A 20,237-nucleotide genomic window follows, 5' to 3' on the forward strand; every position below is an offset into this window, starting at 1 on the left:
CATTTCGCTTCAGAACTTCACTAATCCATTTATCATTGGATAACTATGGAAGGTATACACATCGTAAATTTTCTGATGATCGCGGTTTACCTTCAGGCGGTTTAGGGTCGAAGATGCTCAGAAGATGTTATACCTCTAAGGCTAATTATTGTATACTTCAAACCGTTCTTGATCTTAACGATATCTCATATTTCATTTCAGATTCACTTGGAGGTCGGAGAGCGGATCAAGGCGTATTGGTGCGTTGCAGACTCAGAGAACCTACCTCTGTGGCAGTTTCACGAGCTCTACATGCTTTTGTTAATTTTAGTTATACCAACAAGTATCATGGTGATGGCGTACAGCGCCATCTGCTGGGAAGTGTGGCGGGTGATGCAGCGCCGGTACGATATGACCAGCGGCCAAGCGTGAGTATTGTAATGTTGCCATTAAATCAGAACATTGTAAGGTTTCTCCATTTGTATTGAAATTAAATTTTACAGACCAGTTTACGATGATGATGCGTATTATTGTTAAACGAGGAAAGGCAGTGGAATTTTCAGCATCTCTAGACGCAGATCGTAGGATTTTTATTTTATTTTTTAGAATTTGTTTTACGTCGCACCGACACACAGAGGTTTTATGGCGAGATGGGATAGGAAAGGCCTAGGAGAAGGAAGGAAGTGGCCTTGGTCTTAATTAAGGTACTGTCCCAGCATTTGCATGATGTGAAAATGGGAAACCACGGAAAACCATCTTCAGGGCTGCCGACAGTGGGGTTCTAACGCACTGTCTCCCGGGTGCAAGCTCACAGCTGCGCGTCCCTAACCATACGTAAACATATAGGCTGAGTGGGTCTCAAACCAGCCCTTAGACCCAGATAAAAATCTCTAAGCTGGCCGGGAATCGAACACGGAGCCTCCAGGTAGGGAGCAGACACGTTAACTATCAAGGTCCCAGTCAGGAAATTTATTTATTAATCGTATAAAATGGGATGTTTGGGTGGTATTTTGACAAAAATATATCTCACGAGAACAGTTTTCGTATTTTATTGATCCTCAACTCATCAACCAGTTTGACAACTTCACAAAATCTTAAATACTTTCATCTCAGCAAAGTTCATAGTTATGTAAACTTCATAGTTTCTTCCTTTAAATATTTCCATTCAAAATTATTGATTCTCCCTAACATGAAAAATAGTTTGGACAACGTTTACTCTTTAAATTAGCAGTTATCGTAATAATATAATATAATAATATCGCGCCCATCATAGACAAAGTGAGGGAAGCCCGTCTCCGCTGGTACGGCCACGTCATGAGAAAACAGGACGACTCAGTTGCCAAAACAGCGCTCCACATCAACCCAGAGGGAACAAGACCACGAGGAAGACCGGCAAAGAGATGGACTGACAACATCAGGGCAGACATGCACAGTGTTGGCTTAACACCAGAAGATGTCAACGACAGACAGAAATGGAGGAGATGTAGCAAAGCAGCAGACCCTGCAAGTCGGGATTAATACTTTGGTGGTAGGTAGAGGTGTAAGAAGGTGCGGGCGTGAATGGGTCTCAAACTACGGAATCAAAGTTAATGTAAAAGTTAACAAGGTTATATTTCCTTTTCAATATTAAGTAATAACAAAGAACAGGTACTTAGTAGCCGAAACACAATTTGAAATGAACAATTACAGGGATTACAGAGTTTGGGCTTCGAGCCCTGAGTTCACAATTTTTGAGCAACTAGCCCAACTTTCCGATATACAAATTTTAACAAAGGGGCAGAAGACCCCAATCAAACCCTGGAGCCCTTGCTCCAAATTACACAGTAAAGCCTCCTCGAGGCATACAACACTCCGTTTCCAAAAGAGCCACACGCTCTTTAATTTAAGCCTCTCCTAGGCCACACCAAACTCCACCTTCAAGTTGTCCTCAACGGACATAAACACAGGGGTAAAATACCCAATCTACTGAGGTCTATTAAATGAAAAGCAGGTTAATTAAATGACCTCTAAAACAATTTGAGAGGAGGCGAACTTGCACTCCTAATACACTTGGTTTTTAAAACCTACTTTGGCACTAGGCCGTTATTACAAGGGCTAATCCCATACTACAGAGGTGACTTAATAGCAATTTACATTACATTACGGAAGAATTGGTTGAGAGAATAAGTTCACCTCAAGACGATGTGAGTGGGAGCTCGAGAGGGTTAAGCACTCTCTATCCCGATATGTCGTTTTAAAATAGAATAGATACCAGTTGTTTTTACATTTTAGGAAGAGGTTACATGGTTGAACGCTTAGAACCCGCCCCGAAAGTTAAACTGCTGAGCAAGAAAAGAAAGAATTTATTAATCGACCATTACCTTATTGTTGACCGCCGCCGAGGAAAGAGGCGCTTCCCGCCTCCTGCTATGTACTTAATACACTGAAAGATGGAACAGAAGTGGCCCGGAGACCCTAAAATCAGCAGTTTATATACTCTCGCGGAAGTTTCTAGGCGTTAGGGGAATGAAAACACCCGCCCACAATGTTTTTATTGGATAGGACCCCGCAACAGATACATGTTGGGGGAAGATACACCAGATTGGTCAGAAATTACTAAAAGAAATTCGGGATTGGATAAATCTAAAACAAGGGGAAAAAGAGGGGTATACAGCCAACTTAAACAATAACAGAAAGAAATTTAACAAGAAACAAACTTTTGAAATAAAAATTTCTCCAACAAAATAGTTCTTTGACTCCGCACTAGGGTGCGCTATTGTTGATCTTCAGTAGTGTCCTCTAGAAGAGAAAGTTCACACTTCTTACTTCAAGCGAAACAAAAACACATCAAAAGTGACACAGTTCAAAAACTCAAAATTTTCCACGTGGTGACATCTTCTGAGAAAGTAGAGAATTAATAGAGTAGATAAAGTTCAACCTTCCTCCAGAAGAGGAGTTTCAACTGGCGCAACTTTTAAATAAACGGTGTAGAGGTGTACCGCCCGGTACAGTTATGTAAACTTCATAGTTTCTTCCTTTAAATATTTCCATTCAAAATTATTGATTCTCCCTAACATGAAAAATAGTTTGGACAACGTTTACTCTTTAAATTAGCAGTTATCGTAATAATATAATATAATAATATCGCGCCCATCATAGACAAAGTGAGGGAAGCCCGTCTCCGCTGGTACGGCCACGTCATGAGAAAACAGGACGACTCAGTTGCCAAAACAGCGCTCCACATCAACCCAGAGGGAACAAGACCACGAGGAAGACCGGCAAAGAGATGGACTGACAACATCAGGGCAGACATGCACAGTGTTGGCTTAACACCAGAAGATGTCAACGACAGACAGAAATGGAGGAGATGTAGCAAAGCAGCAGACCCTGCAAGTCGGGATTAATACTAAGAAAGAGAGAGATCGTAATAATATCATCTATTAGATACTCTCTATTTCAATTCCATACTTTATTTACCTAAAATAATTGACTTTCATTTATCAATATTACATAAAAGTACATTATAACATGAAGAAAGTTATTAACCATTTCTCCCCTCTCACTCGCTTTCTCGTCTTTTAAGTCCAGAGACATGTCCATGATTTTATGCTAGAGGAGAATTTCACATATATCTTTCTTTTTTCATACAAGACTTGTTTTTAAAGAACATTTTTATTCAATATTTTGCCAAACTCATGCACAAAAGTGTTAGACATTCACAAACACACTGTAAAATTAAACAACATCGGGTTAACTTTTACTCTAATATACTCTAATATATTCAGGATAAATTAAGATAATTATTATTCTAAGGGTACAGTGTTTGGAGTGTAAATATGTAAATTTAAAATTGTCTACATAAGTTTATATGTAAATATTCAGAAGAGTTTGTGTACACATGTGGATATGGAGGCACTTCCGTGTATGTGGGGCTTGCCCATTCTCCATCTACCACACCTAAATTGTACATGTACAATTTAAGGAAAATAAATAATCGGTTACCATCAATTTTTTAGACAAAAATATTATTTAGTTATTTTATGAATACTAATGAATTAAAAGGGTTGATTTTGCATTATGTTGCCTAAGGAACATAGTTAACTGTACACGAATGAAATTTGGTTGAATTTGTAACAGTAACAACAGAAACGTTTCAAGTTCTTTGAATTAATTTAAGAAAACCATACGTAAAAAAATTAAACGGAATCTGCAACCCGGGATACAGCCCTAAATGTAGTGCAATTATTTATTTATTTATTTATTTATTTATTTATTTATTTATTTATTTATTTATTTATTTATTTATTTATTTATTTATTTATTTATTCGCTGGAGCCATCGAGGACCACGTTAAGTCTTTTTGCATTTGGCAGTGAACGCTGATTCCTTTTGAGCCCAGAATTCCCTCACTCTTTCTGAGTGGGCTGCTTGCGTTCCTTTGTCCAAGGGACACCGTGTCTTCTTTCCGGTTGTTCGTCTCGGTTTAGGTCGTTCTTCACTATTATTTTTCAGAAAAGACCTCTGTCAAAGGCGTCTTCCGGTTTGATCCGTAGTATTTGAAGGTCTTCTTTGGTGTTTCTAAACCTAGACACCATGGTTTAGGTTCTGAATCCAATAGGTGAAAGATCTGTTTGTTCAACCTGTTTCCATCCATTCGTTTGAGGTAACGTTGAAGTGGGGATCGTGTCTGTAATGTTCTCTATTTTATTATAGACTTCCTTATTGGATCTCTTTTGGTGGATACCATTCTTGTAATTCGATCCCGTGATTTCCCTTATTCTCCACTCCGTTTTCTCCTGTTCTTCGAGGAGTTATTTATTGGCATTTAGGGGTAGGGTTTCGGCTACACACATACCTACTGACTTCAGAACCCTTTGATAGTGACGTATCTTAGTATTTGTGAAAAGGCTTTTTTGTTGTAGTTCTTGCGTGACGTTTGGTAAGATATTTCAAGTTTACGTATTCCTCCCCTAAGTGCTACATTTTCTAGTAATTTTTTTCATGATGATCTCACCCTGGTACCTAATTTTTCTACTCACCTGATGTCCCCGTATTTCGTCCGAAGTTTTGATTGTGCGTCCTTGGTGTAAGTCATTACTTCTATTTTTTTAACGATATCTGCAGGCCAGTTTGTTCGGTAATTTCCAGTAACAGTTTGATTTAAATTCAAGATGTTCCCACGTCGTTCGACAGAATGGTGATGTAATCGGCAAGAGCTAGACAGATTACCATGATTCCCTTGGATTTGGTTCCCATTCTCAGTGGGTTATAGTCGGTTTCCATTAATCCCGTTCGCCAGATCCGCATTATATTCTCAAGAACGCAGTTGAAAAGCTTTGGAGAGAGCCCATCGCCTTGTCTGACTCCTGTTTTGACTTCGAAGGAATCCGAGAGTCATCCTTGGAACTTCATTTTGGATTTTGAAGGGCCGATGACCTAGATGTTAGGGCCCTCTAAACAGCAAGCATCATCATCATGATCCATTGGATTTCGTATCTGTCAGGGTGGATTTAATTAATGCCAGCAGTTCCAGGTCAACCCCGAATTCATTAAGGACGTTTTTCAGCACTTAGCGGTCCATCAACTCGTATGCTTTCTTGAAATCAACAATGACTAACACGTACTGTTTGAACCTTAGAGTATTGATTTATTGATTTATTATTTTTCTCCAGATCTACAGTAACACTACCCATTGATCCGTTAAAAGAGAAAAATAGTAATGTCCAGCTTAAGCCAAAATTCACACTCAGAAAAAGAAAAGAAAATAATGTACGGAATGAACAGAAAAGGATAGAACAATTTAGCAAAATAATGATACTTCTTGGACATGGCATGAATCCCCTAGGATACTCCGGAAACGTGACGCCCCAAATGAAGGTCACCACGGTAGTCATCCTCGGCCTCTTCATGTCACGTCCAACTTCTCTCGTGAATATTTCTATTGTTTTCCCAGAATATGCAATTTAAGCTGTATTATGAATGTCACAGAACTTCGTGCCCCTGCTGAGTAAACACGCGAACCTTTGCACATTCCATTCCTCCTACATTTCCTCTACTTGACTCCCTCTGAGTTGCTGATTCCATACTTCCGTTACACACACATTCTGCTACTACGTACTCTGCTCACGTTGCAATTTTATTACTGCAATACTTATCTGTTCCTGCTCATCTTATTCAACCATGCTTAATCTAATTTATATAACCATATACAACCAACTTTGCTTACCGATATACCATTAATTAATGAATCACTTACCAATACCATTTAAACTGTGCTGCCTCTCTTATCATCCATCCATCATCACCTTTCATACTTAACACTTCAATTCCAGTCCTCCATCTAAACTTCACTACCTCTCTTATCATCCATCTATATAACTCCACAAACCATCCATCTTATTCCAGGCCACATTTACTTCAACAATTAGAATACACATGCAGACACCATCACTTGGATAAATACCATCTAAACTTCGTTACCTCTCCTCATTTCCATCCATCATCTAAACTTCGCTATCTCTCTTATCATACATCTATCGAACTCCACAATTCATCCATCTTATACCTAAAGGCACTTGAATAAATACCATACAATTACAATACACTTAAAAACACCTTATCACCTCGTTACCTCTCTTATCCTTCATCCATATATACAGACACCATCACTTGAATAAATACCATCTAAACTTCGCTACCCCTCTTATCATCGATACCATTTAAACTTCGCTACCTCTCTTATCATCCATCCCTCATCATCACCTTCCATTCTTAACACTTCAAATCCAGTCGTCATATCATCACTTGAATAAATACCATACAAATACAGTACACTTAAAAAATGCCTTATCGCCTCACTAACTCTCATTCTCCTTCATCCATCATACAATAAGCTATCATCCATCCATCGAACTCCACAGTCCAGCCATCTTATATCTAAAAACACAAATAATCATCTACAACCAACTTTGCTTACCGATCTACCATTAACTAATAAATCACTTACCAATACCATTTAAACTTCGCTGCCTCTTTTATCATCCATCCATCATCACCTTTCATACTTAACACTCAATTCCAGTCTTCAATTACTTTACATTTATAATACACATTAAGATACCTTCACTTCAATAAACACCATCGTTTAAACTTCGCTACCTTTCTTAACATCGATCCATCATCATCACCTATTCATACTTAACACTTCAATTCCAGTCCTCGTTTATTTTACCATTACAATCATCTAAACTTCGCTACTTCTCTTATCATCCATCCCTCGAACTCCACAATCCATCCATCTTATCCCAGGCCACACTTACTTCATCAATTACAATACACATATATACACCACCATTTGAATAAATACCATTTAAACTTCGTTACCTCTCCTCATTTCCATCCATCGAACTCAAATTTCGCTAGCTCTCTTATCTCTTATCTCTCTTATCATCCATCCATAATCCATCCATCTTTTACCTAAAGACACCATCACTTCAATAACAATTATACTACACATACAGGCACCATTACTTGAGTAAATACCATCTGAACTTCGCTACCTCTCTCCTTCTAGGCCAAATTTACTTCAACAATTACAATACACATACAGACACCACCATAAACTACGCTACCTCTCTTATCATCCATCCATAGGCATACCATATTACTTACTACTGTTACTTGACTTTTTACTTCTCGTAATTACTCCTTCTTCCATTTTTCCCTTTTTATCCCATAGCTCCTTCAAACTCAAGCTTCTCCCTTTAATCACGGCACTTCTTACTTCTGCTTCCTCCCTCAAACCATTATTCTCGCTCCGATTCTGTCCACTTGTCTTCCCCTGTGATTCTTTTTCCATCATCTCTTCCTGCATCCTGCTTTCTTCCCTCGCGCAGACCTCCGACACTAGTTCGTCCATTAATTTCCTGGCTACTTCCATCCTCCTTGCATTTCCTTTTTCTTCAGCTCTTTTTACGATCGCTTCCCAGGAACCCCATCTACTCAGTGTTCCTCCCTTTACAGTATGTACATCAGCCCTGGTAGTTTCTTCTTGCTTCGAACTCTCAGCCCTGCTTTTTTCTTCTTGACTCACATCATCCCTGGTAGTTTCTTCTTGCCTCGAGCTCTCAGCCCTGCTTTTTTCTTCTTGCCTCAACTCTTTTACCTCGAACTCTCAGCCCTGCTAGTTTCTTCTTGCCTCAAACACTCATCCATTAATTTCAGTTTCGATATTGTCCACTTTCGGGTCCAATTCCTGTCGCTCACCACAAGTATCTGACCAATAATATACGCTTTCAATCCCTGAATTTTTGCTTTCACAAAATGTTTCTTGAGAATTTTAAAATTCCTACTCTCTTCTCTTCCGAAATCTCTCTTAACTCTAATTTTCTCACACTGTAGATTACCAGCGTTCCTTGTCACTATATCTGCCATCAATGAAGATAGCAGCGACACTTTTATGGGCCTGTGCCCTCCCACCTTGCCAACTCTCTCCACATTGTCTATATCTACCTCACTGAAATTTATTTTCATTTTCTTTTGTATGACATGTACCACTTTGTAAATAATGTCCACTGTGGATTCTGCCTTTTCTTCCTCCACCCCATAAATAAATATGGATTTCTTCTTACGCTCCTGTCTGCAGACTTCAATTTCTTTCTTCAGGTTTACCATCTCTTCTTCCATATTTTTTATTTTCTCTCTTAGTGACACCAGTTCTTTCTCGCTGCCTTCTATCATCGCCTTCGTATTTTTCATATAATCCTGGATCCACTGTCTCGTCTTTTCTTGCTCCTGGACTTGTTCTTGAAGCATCTTCTTTAATTTCTCAAACGGACATACCTCCTGTATTACTTCTTTTACTACTTTCCTCATAGCCTCTACGTCTACCCAACTCATCCTATCTATCTCCTTGCCGACCGATTGACCCTACCGCTTCCCCACTCCCACAACACTCCACTCAGCAGGCGCACGCCACACGATACGTCCGTCCTCCTTACTGGCTTAAGCTAGACTGTGGACCTTAGTGTACAATACCTGATAATCCTTTTTAGGTTACCGGGCGAGTTGGCCGTGCGGTTAGGGGTGCGCAGCTGTTAGCTTGCATCCGGGAGATAGTGGGTTCGAGCCCCACTGTCGGCAGCCCTGAAGATAGTTTTCTGTGGTTTCCCATTTTCACACTAGGCAAAATCCGGGGCTGTACCTTAAATAAGGCCACGGCCGATTCCTTCCCACTCCTATGCCTTTCCTATACTATCATCTCCATAAGACCTAGTGTATATGTGTCGGTTCGACATAAAGCAAGTTGTGAAAACAAATGGAGGTTATGTAACTGTTCGACTGTAGAGCGCCTTTTTCTGAACCCCCTTGACATTCACTTATTTGATGCTCAACTAGGGCTTCTAAAGGCTCTAGGATGGCAAGCGAAAGAATTTTGTAGATTACCGGTAGCAGGGATATTCCTCTGTAGTTGTTGATATTTTTCTAACTGCCTTTCTTGTACAATGGATGGATCAAGGCCGTTTTCCAATCTTTGGGTAGGGTTTTCTGTACTTGTTATTGTAAGATTTCAATTGATTCTTCAGGGTCATACTTCCACAGTTCTGCAACTACTGAGTTTTCCCCAGGTGCTTTGTTGCAATGAGGCGCTTTATTTCATCTTTGTCGGGTGGTCTGGATTCTGGACACCTGAATATGGGTTCCTTGGTCTCAATGGGGCTTTGCGGTTTACCAGAGTTTAGTATATTTTTGATGCAGCCTGCTAGAATGTTATTCCTTTCTTATTTTGAAGTCGCTGAAATCGCCAGTGTTCCGTCCTTTCGCTGAGAGAATAGCGATGGCGGCTTATAGCCAGTGAGTTTCCTTTTGAATGATCTATAGTGTTCTCTGGTTTCATTCCTCTTATGATATTGCTTATTTATTTATTTATTTATTTATTTATTTATTTATTTATTTATTTATTTATTTATTTATTTATTTATTTATTTATTTATTCAATATTGCGCTGTTGAATAAAATCTATGTATTTCTATTTAAAAAGACATAGGTGGTATCGATATATTCCCACGAAAAGGAGTCTTATTTTACAAGTCCCTTAAGACTATTTACGAACACGAGAAAAGTACAGGTGGGTATAGTCGAAAGACTGTTCCACTGTATTTCCTTCACGAAGTCATGCGGCGATTAACTAATTTTTCCTTTACAGCTTCTTCGTCGTTGATGTTACCATTTTTTGTTAACTGACTTATACGGCTGACCATCTCGCGACATAAATTTAGAGCCTATTGTAGGTAACTAAATGTTGATCTTTAAGAACCCAGAATTCCGATGTCTGTTCAGAGTACAATATCTGCAGACTAAAAATTGCAGTATCTCTTTGTTAACTTTTTGGTTAAATTTTTCTGTCATGTATTCGTAGTTTAACATAATTGCTTTCAGAATCCAATTACACTATCATATATATTTAGAGTGATATGTGTCAATGTAGTATTAGCTAGCTAATGAGACGAAATGCCATGCATGATGAACACAAATTCTCTTTGATATCCAGCTGGCCTTTCCAGAATTCGTAGTTATCATTTAAACCCTAATAAATTATCCACAGTAATAACAGGTCACATGTGGATAATTATGCAACGAATTTCCACCACACCACTAAATTAAATCACAGCTATCACGAAACAATTGGTTTTCCTCCCTGCATTGCTCTGAAAGAAAGGGATATTTTTTGTGTTGATACCATCCGGAATGACTGGATGGGGAAATGTTTGCTTTTGACTGAAAATGATCTGAATTTAAAAGTAAGAGGAAGTTATGATTACATGGTGGAAAAGGAAAACACCATCACTCTCATTCGGTGGTTCAGTACAAAGGCAATCACATTTAATTCTACATTTTATGTAGGTGTAGATCTACAAGATAAATGCGGGTGGTGGAGCCAGTCAGAAAGGAAAACTGTTAGAACAGACTGTCCCCCAAGTAATGAAAAAACATAATTAGTTTATCGGGTGGGGGGGGGGGGATATCTAGCAGGTATCTTGCCTGAGCTCTACTGAATTGGCGTTGGATCAGTCTAGTGGTATATGAGAATTGTGTTTTGGTGTATTAGTGTTGCAATAGTCAGTGGTTTGGTAATGTACTGTAAACGTCAAAATCAACGAGGAGAGAAGTGTATTTGTGTATTCTCTGGTACAATTTCAGTTAGAAATATTACAAGCACTGGTTGAGGCCGGGAAGGTTCTGAATCGCAAGTGTGGCCGACCAAGTGACCGTCCAATTCCAGAATCCAGTCGCAAAAGTTTTTTCCAAGTCCAGTCAATGATGTCAGGTACAATGCACATGAATATTGCCCAGAGTATGAAACGAAGAAAGACCTTGGTAAATTTATTTCAACCGGAATTACTCAGCTGACCTGTTCTAAACGCAGAATTAATTTCTATTCTGCAGAAGCAAAAAATTGCTTCTTCCGTTTTCATAACAAGTAATTAAGGAAACACAAATCTTAATTAATATTTTACTGTTCTTCTCAGCTTTATGAAATTACGATATATGGTACACTGTTAGACATAATTTATTTTGTTTTCTAGATCCAATAACGTCATGAAAATTGCTCTGTGAAATATGTATATCGTATTGAAATGTTACTATAGGCTCCCAATGTTAATCGAGAGCAACATTCTGAATTTTCTAAAATTATGCAGGAAATTTTGGAAATTGTTAATAAAGAAAATTTATTCTAAAAAACAGTTCCCAAAGAGATTTTTCCTCCCAAAATTAATCATTTGTGACTGAAAGTGTTAATTTCAGAATGGTCTGCACATGTAAATAACGATCAACAATTAAGGAGCTCCCCAATTAACAGATATACTGTACCTCAAAAAGCATTTTTAAGAAAACTTTGTATCTTATATTTGGGAGAAAGAAAACTCGAGATGCCATTATGTACATTTCATGTTACGAAACATTCCCTGGGGAATTGTTTCTTTCCTCATTTTAATAATCTTCTCTTCTAGACTTAATTCAGGCCCTGATGGATATTCTGCAAGGTATAGTAAACGCAGCACCAACCACTCAGTCTGTTCAAGTCATACCACATTCCGGGAATCTCTCAGTAAGTCAAATGTTGTCAAAACGGAAGAAGAGAACAGTACTGTAAAACAGGTTAGTACAAAATTACTGTCTCAACTAGGTTGAGTATACACTGTATGTTCTGTTTTTCAATCTTTCAAATGGTACGCAACAAATCATTTTATTAGTGTGTACTTGTTACTGGTAATATTTAGAAGAACGTCTCAAGATTAATACTGTTAATATTTTCCAATTTTGACGCTTCTTGTATTTTGAAATATGTGTTTTTGTAGTTATCGTAACATGCGAGGAAGGAAACCTTTTAACTTACCTTGAGAAAATGCGGTTACCGAGGGAAAAATCAGTTTCTCGACAATGTTATTTTTGACGAAAAGTTCTTTACTTTTGTTGGAATTTGGGGTATAATACTCACGTTGATTGAGTATCACATGGCCATATAATTCACGCTGAGCAACTAGATGCGGTTCACGAAGTTTTAACACAACTCTGCTCTATTAGATCAACAGAAAACGTGTTGTACTGCAGTAAGACAATGCTCCAACACATCCAGAATTATTGACCCATTAGAAAGTGCAATAATTTATTACTACATAGTCTGACTGAAAATGATCTGAATTTAAAAGTAAGAGGAAGTTATGATTACTTGGTGGAAGAGGAAAACAACATCACTCTCATTCGGTGGTTCAGTACAAAGGTAATCACATTTAATTCTACATTTTATGTAGGTGTAGATCCAAAAGATAAATACGAGCGGTGGAGCCAGTCAGAAAGGAAAACTGTTAGAAGTTGATAAGTTGATTGTCTGATCATTGATCAAAGTTCTGACTGTGGTCAGGAGTTACAATCCCAGATGTGATCTGGGAAGGTAATTCATCCTAGTTGTTCAGGACTGGGAGTAGGCATTTCCTCCATACCCCTCAAACATTATGGTTTTCCTGCCAATACTAGGGTGGCTGATTGCAGTGATTTCCCACTGGGCGGTGGGGTCGCTACAGTCCTACGCCTCCCTCATTCATTATAATCATAATAATAATAATAATAATAATAATAATAATAATAATAATAATAATAATAATGCTGTTTCTACGTACCACTAACTACTTTTGACCGTAGTCCAGTGTACAATCAGTTTTTCCTGGCCTATAACCTCAGATCTACGACGCCCAGGTCGCCTACGGGTGTCAAATCAAAATACTTGCACCCGGCAAGCCGAACATGCCCTCGGAAACTCCCGGTACTAAAAGCCATACGACATACCATATTACCTCAGCTCTCTAAGAAGGTTTGAAAATCTTGACGGCCCCTTTGTTGGACTTTTTGCCTCCAAATCTAGTGACTGGTAAGAAAAGAAAATCGAATACTGACAGAAAGATAAATATTTAGAAAAGTTCTCTCTTTGTTATAATACAAATTGGAGTTTCGGTATCGCTGTGACATTATGTTTAGGACCAGTCATCTGCGAGCCGCACAGATGCTCAGCTTGCGGTGCCTACGTTGGTCGACGTGGCTTCCATAGCCTTTCCTGTGTGGAAAGTAAAGGCAGACACATCCGTCACTCCACCATCAATGATGTCATCTTGCGGGCTCTCGTTTCAGCAGAAGGTTCTATACGAGAGCTAACTGACTGCTGTAATTCTGACAGTAAAAGAGCAGACGGAATGATACTTTGTGCCATGAAAAAGGGGTAGATTTCTCCTTTGGGATTTGAGCTGTGCCGGCACATTTGCTCATTCCAATCTTCCTCTTTCATCAACGAGTGCTAGAGGTGCAGTCAGGAGTAGGGTAAATATTAAAAGAAAAAAATGCAGTGTTTGATGTAAAGATACTTCTTCGTACCAATAGCCATTGAATCCAGCGGTATCTGGGACAATAATGGCCTCAATTTTGTCAAAGAGGTTGACCGACGAATTGTTCGTATTTCCGGTGACACCCGATCAACAATGTTCCTTATTCAGCGCATCAGTATAGCCTTTACAGCGTGGGAATTTCACATCGGTACTTGGGATACTGCCACCTATAAAGAGTTGAATGAAGTTTTCCTTCTTTAAGACATGACTTTATATTTTATACAAATTGTATTTTTCCCATAACCTGTATTCAGCGAATTAATAAGTTTTACTTTTAAAAACCAAAACGTCTTTGTTGTTATTTGGATACATAATGATTGGCTATAAACTGAAACTTTTCAGACATTTTTTTTTTTTTGCTAGGGGCTTTACATCGCACCGACTCAGATAGGTCTTATGGCGACGATGGGATAGGAAAGGCCGAGGAGTTGGAAGGAAGCGGCCGTGGCCTTAATTAAGGTACAGCCCCAGCATTTGCCTGGTGTGAAAATGGGAAACCACGGAAAACCATCTTCAGGAATGCCGATAGTGGGATTCGAACCTACTATCTCCCGGATGCAAGCTCACAGCGAGGTACTGGTCATTCTCCCCAAATGTATCCCCTGACCCAGTGTCTCACGCCCCATGACACTGCCCTTGAGGTGTTAGAGGTGGGATCCCTCGCTGAGTCCGAGGGAAAAACCAACCCTGGTGGGTAATCAGATTACGAAAGAAAGCAGTTTTCTACAATTTTACATATAATTTTATAAAATAAAATGTTTTTTTAAATATGAGCAGCAATCGTTACTCTCCAGTTTTTAAATGATCTATCATTTGTTTTGCTATTTGCTTTACGTCGCACCGACACAGATATGTCTTACGGCGACGATGGAATAGGAAAGGAATTGGAAGGAAGCGGCCGTGGCCTAAATTAAGGTACAGCTCCAGCATTTGCCTGGTGTGAAAATGGTAAACCACGGAAAACCATCTTCATGGCTGCCGACAGTGGGGCTCGAACCCACTATCTCCCGATAGTGGACACTGCCCGCACTTAAGCGACTGCAGCTTTCGAGCTCGGTCTATCATTTTTAAGATGTTCACCGAAGTGTAATGGTTCGCACTGTAGCGATTTTCTTAAAACCGGGTGCCCTTCCTGAAGTCAACCTCATCAGAGGTGTTAATGAGATGAAATGATGAAATTATTGACTGTGCCTGGCCACACGTTGACCGAAAGATTGTGCTGATGGTTCTTCACAACTGTAGCGTGGGGATTCTCATCAGTCTTAAATCTCCTACAAGAACGCAAATCCCTAATGGTAGCAGGGAGGGTATTCCACAGCCTAGCGGCAGTGACTAAAAAGGGGTGGTTTTAAGTCCTGGAGTGACTGAGAGATATTGTTACAGAGGAGCCAGATCGTGTATTGTGGTTATGATAGGAGGAGAGGTAATGAAAGTTTGATGAGAGATAATCCGTTACACCATAGTTTAGAACTCCGCGTAGAAGGGATAACATGTAGAGACTGCGAAGCTCATGAACACGAAGCCATGACAACTTCCTGCAATAAGGTGAAATGTCAGAATTATATCGCAGCTTATGTTTAAACTCCGTTCGAGCATCTTTTTACTGTGTTGAGATATGTCCGTAAGTACAGTGTCGCAGTAGTCTAGAATAACATTAGGGATTTTTCCTGTTTATTTTTAAATGTTTTTGAAATATAGTAAAGTACTTATAGATATGATATGGTATAGGCTTTTGGGCTTGTGCCGTGTCAAGAAAATAAGGTGAAATTCTTAACGTTTCGCAGAAAACTGTGTTCTGCGTCCTCAGAAGAATTCTCGACTGTCCACGAGAAAGGCTTCTTAAACAAGAGCACAGTTTTCTGCGAAACGTTAAGAATTTTACCTTATTTTCTTGACACGGCACAAGTCCAAAAGCCTATACAATATCATGTCTATAAGTACGGGCCGTGAAAGCATTATTGGCAACAATAGTAAAGTACTGTTTGAGAGGAAAAAGAGATTTCTGCACTTTACGGCATGTATTTGTCACTTGTTCAGTACAATAGCGTCTCAGTTATTGTAACGCATAGTAGGCCCGTTTCTTCTTCCTCCCCACCTAAATAGAGCAGTGTCCACAGTGATACTCAGATATATGCTCGGGCCGTTTACCTTAGATGTTGTCCGCCTCCGTAGCGTAACGGATAGTGTTATTAGCTGCCGTCCTCGGGGGCCCGGGTTCGATTCCCAGTACTGCCAGGAATTTAAGACTGACAGGAGGGCTGGTATGTGGTTGAAATGGTACATGCAGCTCACCTCCAATGGGGATGTGCCTGAAAAGAGCTGCACCACCTCAGGATGAGGACACGAGTTTACTTTACCTTAGATGTTAGGCCCCTTTAAACAACAAGCATCAACATCAGAGATGTACTACCCACGTTTTTGAAACATATGCCACTTGCCCTTCGTCAACGGATGTGGTTCCAACGTGATGGAGCCCCACCTCACTTTCGACTGAGGGTTCATGAACACTTGAATCAGACATTCCCTGCAAAGTGGATAGGAAAAGGAGGTCCTGTTTCGTGGCCCACTCGTTCACCTGATCTCACCCCACTTGATTTCTTCTTGTAGGGCCATGTGAAATGCTTTGTGTATGAGACACCTGTCGACACCGAAGAGGATCTCTAGGCAAGAATTATCGCTGCCTGCGACGCTGTTCAAACGACACCGGGAATGTTCGAACGTTAAAACAGAACATCGTGTGACGTTGCCATGCCTGCACTGACGCAGGGGGACGCCATTTTTAACATTTGTTGTAAACAGAGCAGCTTGTGAAACTTGTACAGGTTAATGGAATTGAAAGTAGAATTTTGCTTAACTCTTGACTGGATCGTTTCTGGAATTTGTTTCCTTATGTCCTCCATCAACCCTGAAAGTTTGTAAAATCATCACGGATACACCCTGTAGAATTGTTCAACTCCTTGACTGAATACTCAGCGTTGAGGCCTTCGGTTCAGATGGTCCCGGTCAGGATTTTAATCACGTTTGATTAAATCTTCTGGCTCGGGGACTGGGTTTTTGTGTTTGTTCCAACACTTTCCTCTTCATATTAATACAACCTACTATACAACAAACCATCCCAGAAACACATAATAGTGATTACACCCCTCCATATAGATTTGGAGTCAGAAAGGGCATTCGGCCGTAAAACAGGCCCATATCCCCATATGTGGCAGAGACTACAGTTGGGGGAAAATCAGTAGAAGAAGAAGACTGTAGTGTATAGAATTGAATTAATATAGCATCTCAATTGGTGCAGACGCAGCGTAAATTCACCAAAGCAGGGAACAAGGTTGTTGCCTACGGATATTTTCCCCACATTTTGCATTAGCGCTTAATGAATCCCATAGGAGGAAATCGCTTACTTAAATCTCTGGAATGTGGGTTAAGATATTTTTATCTGTAGTAAATTCTCTGAATTTACACAACGTCTTCGCCAGTCGAGACGTTCTTAGCAGGTTATTATTTATCACTAGAAACAAGGTCTTATATGTTACATTGAATTCAGTTCCATAATTTATTTGATCAAAATCATTAACACGCATATACTGCTTAATGCACAAGATACATTACAAGATGAAGAATCAGAGCCCCCTCCCCCTCACCAACATACAGAACAAATGGGCACATATTCTCATTGTCACACCTACTTCCCCTCCCCTCTCCATGAAGCAGAGTTCTTGCCCTCAAATTTATCCTCACCCCTCCCCACCCTTAACCTGATACAAAGATCAAGTTCGGAAATAAACAACAGGCGACAATCTAGACACAGTTGTGGAAGACAACGGAGGACAGCAGTTAAGTACCTACTGGAAAATGTCCATAATTCACTAAAGTGGTAGTAGAAACTAATAAATTCATTATTTGGACATTTTTTCATAAGAACACTAATTTACCGTATAATCATTGACTAGTTTACGCAACGTAAACAAATTTGAACATAATTATATCATATGTTTTAATGTGATTTGATAAAACCTAAGAACGTTCTTTTAGAACGAAACACATAATTTTTTGTACAATACGGTGCATTTTATACGCTTATGTTATAGTGTTATACATTTCGTTTGAACTAGTGTTTTTGACAGACTGAAAACGTTGTAAGTTACATTGAACTGATCTACATTTATTCATTTCTCTCATTACAAGAACAACTGTCATCTAGACACCAAAATCAAAACGACGCAATTATGTGAATGTTAATATTTTATTTGTAACGATCCAGTGATGATGGAACGTAGATTTCGGAAACCAGTTATGGATTAATTTATTTTTATGTGTGTGCTGATATAAACTTATTTTAATTTTAGTAAGTGAAGTTATCCATAGCAGAAGAATCTAGAACTACTAAGTTGTAAATTCCAGCATCTCATAACATACGATTTTTCTCCATTCTTTTGAACCTATGTACCAGCAATTTTAAAATGTTTAATAAAATATTTGATAAAGGAAGTTTAAAGGCGAGCACGACTCTGATTAAATCTCAACTGAATAGGGAAATATCTTAAATTCTTTCTAACAAAGGATTCGGCATTTGATATTCCAGAAGGAGGGAGGACTCTGTGTTAGACAGAATGTTAGCATAACCTTCTACAGAGATGCGGAAGCCGCTGCACAAGAAATTGTTGTCATACTAGCCAGGTTATTGAAACTCACAAAGAGGCTGCCTTCTCTTTGCTCACCACAATAAGTTTGGAGAGACAATGTAAATTCAGTCTGAAGGACGGAATAAACAAGACACATTTTTTGCCAGCATCTCGCTAAGTGGACCTCAGTTTAAATTCTGAACAAACCTTATTGAAATTTTCAATGATAAATCAAAGCCCAATCATTCTTCTTCCACGTAAAATTGTAGATCCTTGTCATGTGAGTTCAGTTCCAAGACGGGATCTTTATATCCATGATTTAGTTGTTGGTTACTTAGGCTATTCTTTGTGAACGTCGCGGTAAGTTGATAGTTATTACTAACAGCCTAATATTAATGTATGTCCAACTCTTGCCTGCTTCTCTACGGGGTAGGGTTTGAAGTGAGATGAATATTCGTAGCGATTTTCTTCAAACCGAGTGCCCTTCTTGAAGTCAACCTCATCAGAGGAGTTCATGAGATGAAAATGAATGACGTGATAAATAACAGTAGGAAGGGAGAGGGTGAAGCCCGGTTCCGGCACATAGCCTAATCCTGTCGAATAGCACTAAGGGGTCTACTCAAGGCCTTACGTCCCCATCCGACGGACGAATCACCATCAACAGCATCATATGCCCTCACTCCACAGGTGCACTGCGGAGAGATTTGGAATTAAACCCAGGCTTTTTGGCACGCAATCTAGTGACTAGAAATTGTATAGCACCGCCTCTCCTACCCTGCCAGTCAACGGGACACGAACCGGCTAACCACGGTGTCAGACTGGATGCCTTAAGGATTATGGCCAACAGGTGGGGTTTGACAGTCTAATATTAACATTGTTTGAAATCTAATCTAGCTGCACAGTGCCTTTAGATGATTGGAATTCGATATTCATATTACTGTACAGTTTACTTTAAGCCTAGCACAAAACGGTGCGGTGTCTGAAATTATTGGAAGTGTAGATTTGATGTGATAGTGTCATCAGTTATTGAAGCTTGTCAGTTGATCATTTGTCTCTGTACAATTCATATGACAAATAGCTGAGGTTTTTCGTGGTAGATATAGTGTTAAATGATTTGGTCACAGGTACACGTTGTAAGCGATTAAAAAATTAAAAAATAGTGTTGAGAGCCAAGGAAATGAAATTTTAAATAAATTAAATGGCAATTCAACGTAAGTACGCCTCTGAGGTGTAGTGGTTAATGTGATTAGCTGCCACCCCCGGAAGGCCCGCGTTCGATTCCCGGCTCTGCCACGAAATTTGTTGGCGAGATGTAGTGGGGTTTTTATTACAATTTGTTTTACGTCGCACCGACACAGAAAGGTCTCATGGCGACGATGGGACAGGAAAGGCCTACGAGTGGGAAGGAAGCAGCCGTGGCCTTAATTAAGGTACAGCGCCAGCATTTGCCTGGTGTTAAAATGGGAAACCACGGAAAACCATCTTCAGGGGTGCCAACAGTGGGACTCGAACGCACTATCTCCCGGATGCAAGCTCACAGCCGCGCGCCTCTACACGCACGGCCAACTCTCCCGGTTTTGACGATATTAAAGTGAACAAGGTTTGAGCGATACTAGTATTGCCATTCTTTGTGCAGCCAGTCCCTGTTATGAATGGCGTGAAAATTTCGCTCATAGTATCGGTTGGTGCAAGCATTTCAGTGGGCTTGGCCTACCGATATGTA

The 20,237-nt window shown here is 39.6% G+C and overlaps 1 protein-coding gene across 1 annotated transcript in view; it reads left to right on the plus strand.

Moving 5' to 3' along the window:
* LOC136876008 (pyroglutamylated RF-amide peptide receptor-like) overlaps positions 1–20,237 on the plus strand; it is a 297,817-nt gene that overhangs the window by 268,173 nt on the left and 9,407 nt on the right. The window contains exons 4-5 of the mRNA XM_068228303.1: positions 202–407; positions 11,970–12,117. Coding sequence (XP_068084404.1) covers positions 202–407; positions 11,970–12,117 — 354 coding nt within the window. The remainder of the gene's footprint in view (positions 1–201; positions 408–11,969; positions 12,118–20,237) is intronic.

The sequence above is a fragment of the Anabrus simplex genome, chromosome 6 (assembly GCF_040414725.1).
Source record: "Anabrus simplex isolate iqAnaSimp1 chromosome 6, ASM4041472v1, whole genome shotgun sequence".
Classification (NCBI taxonomy): Eukaryota; Metazoa; Arthropoda; class Insecta; order Orthoptera; family Tettigoniidae; genus Anabrus; species Anabrus simplex.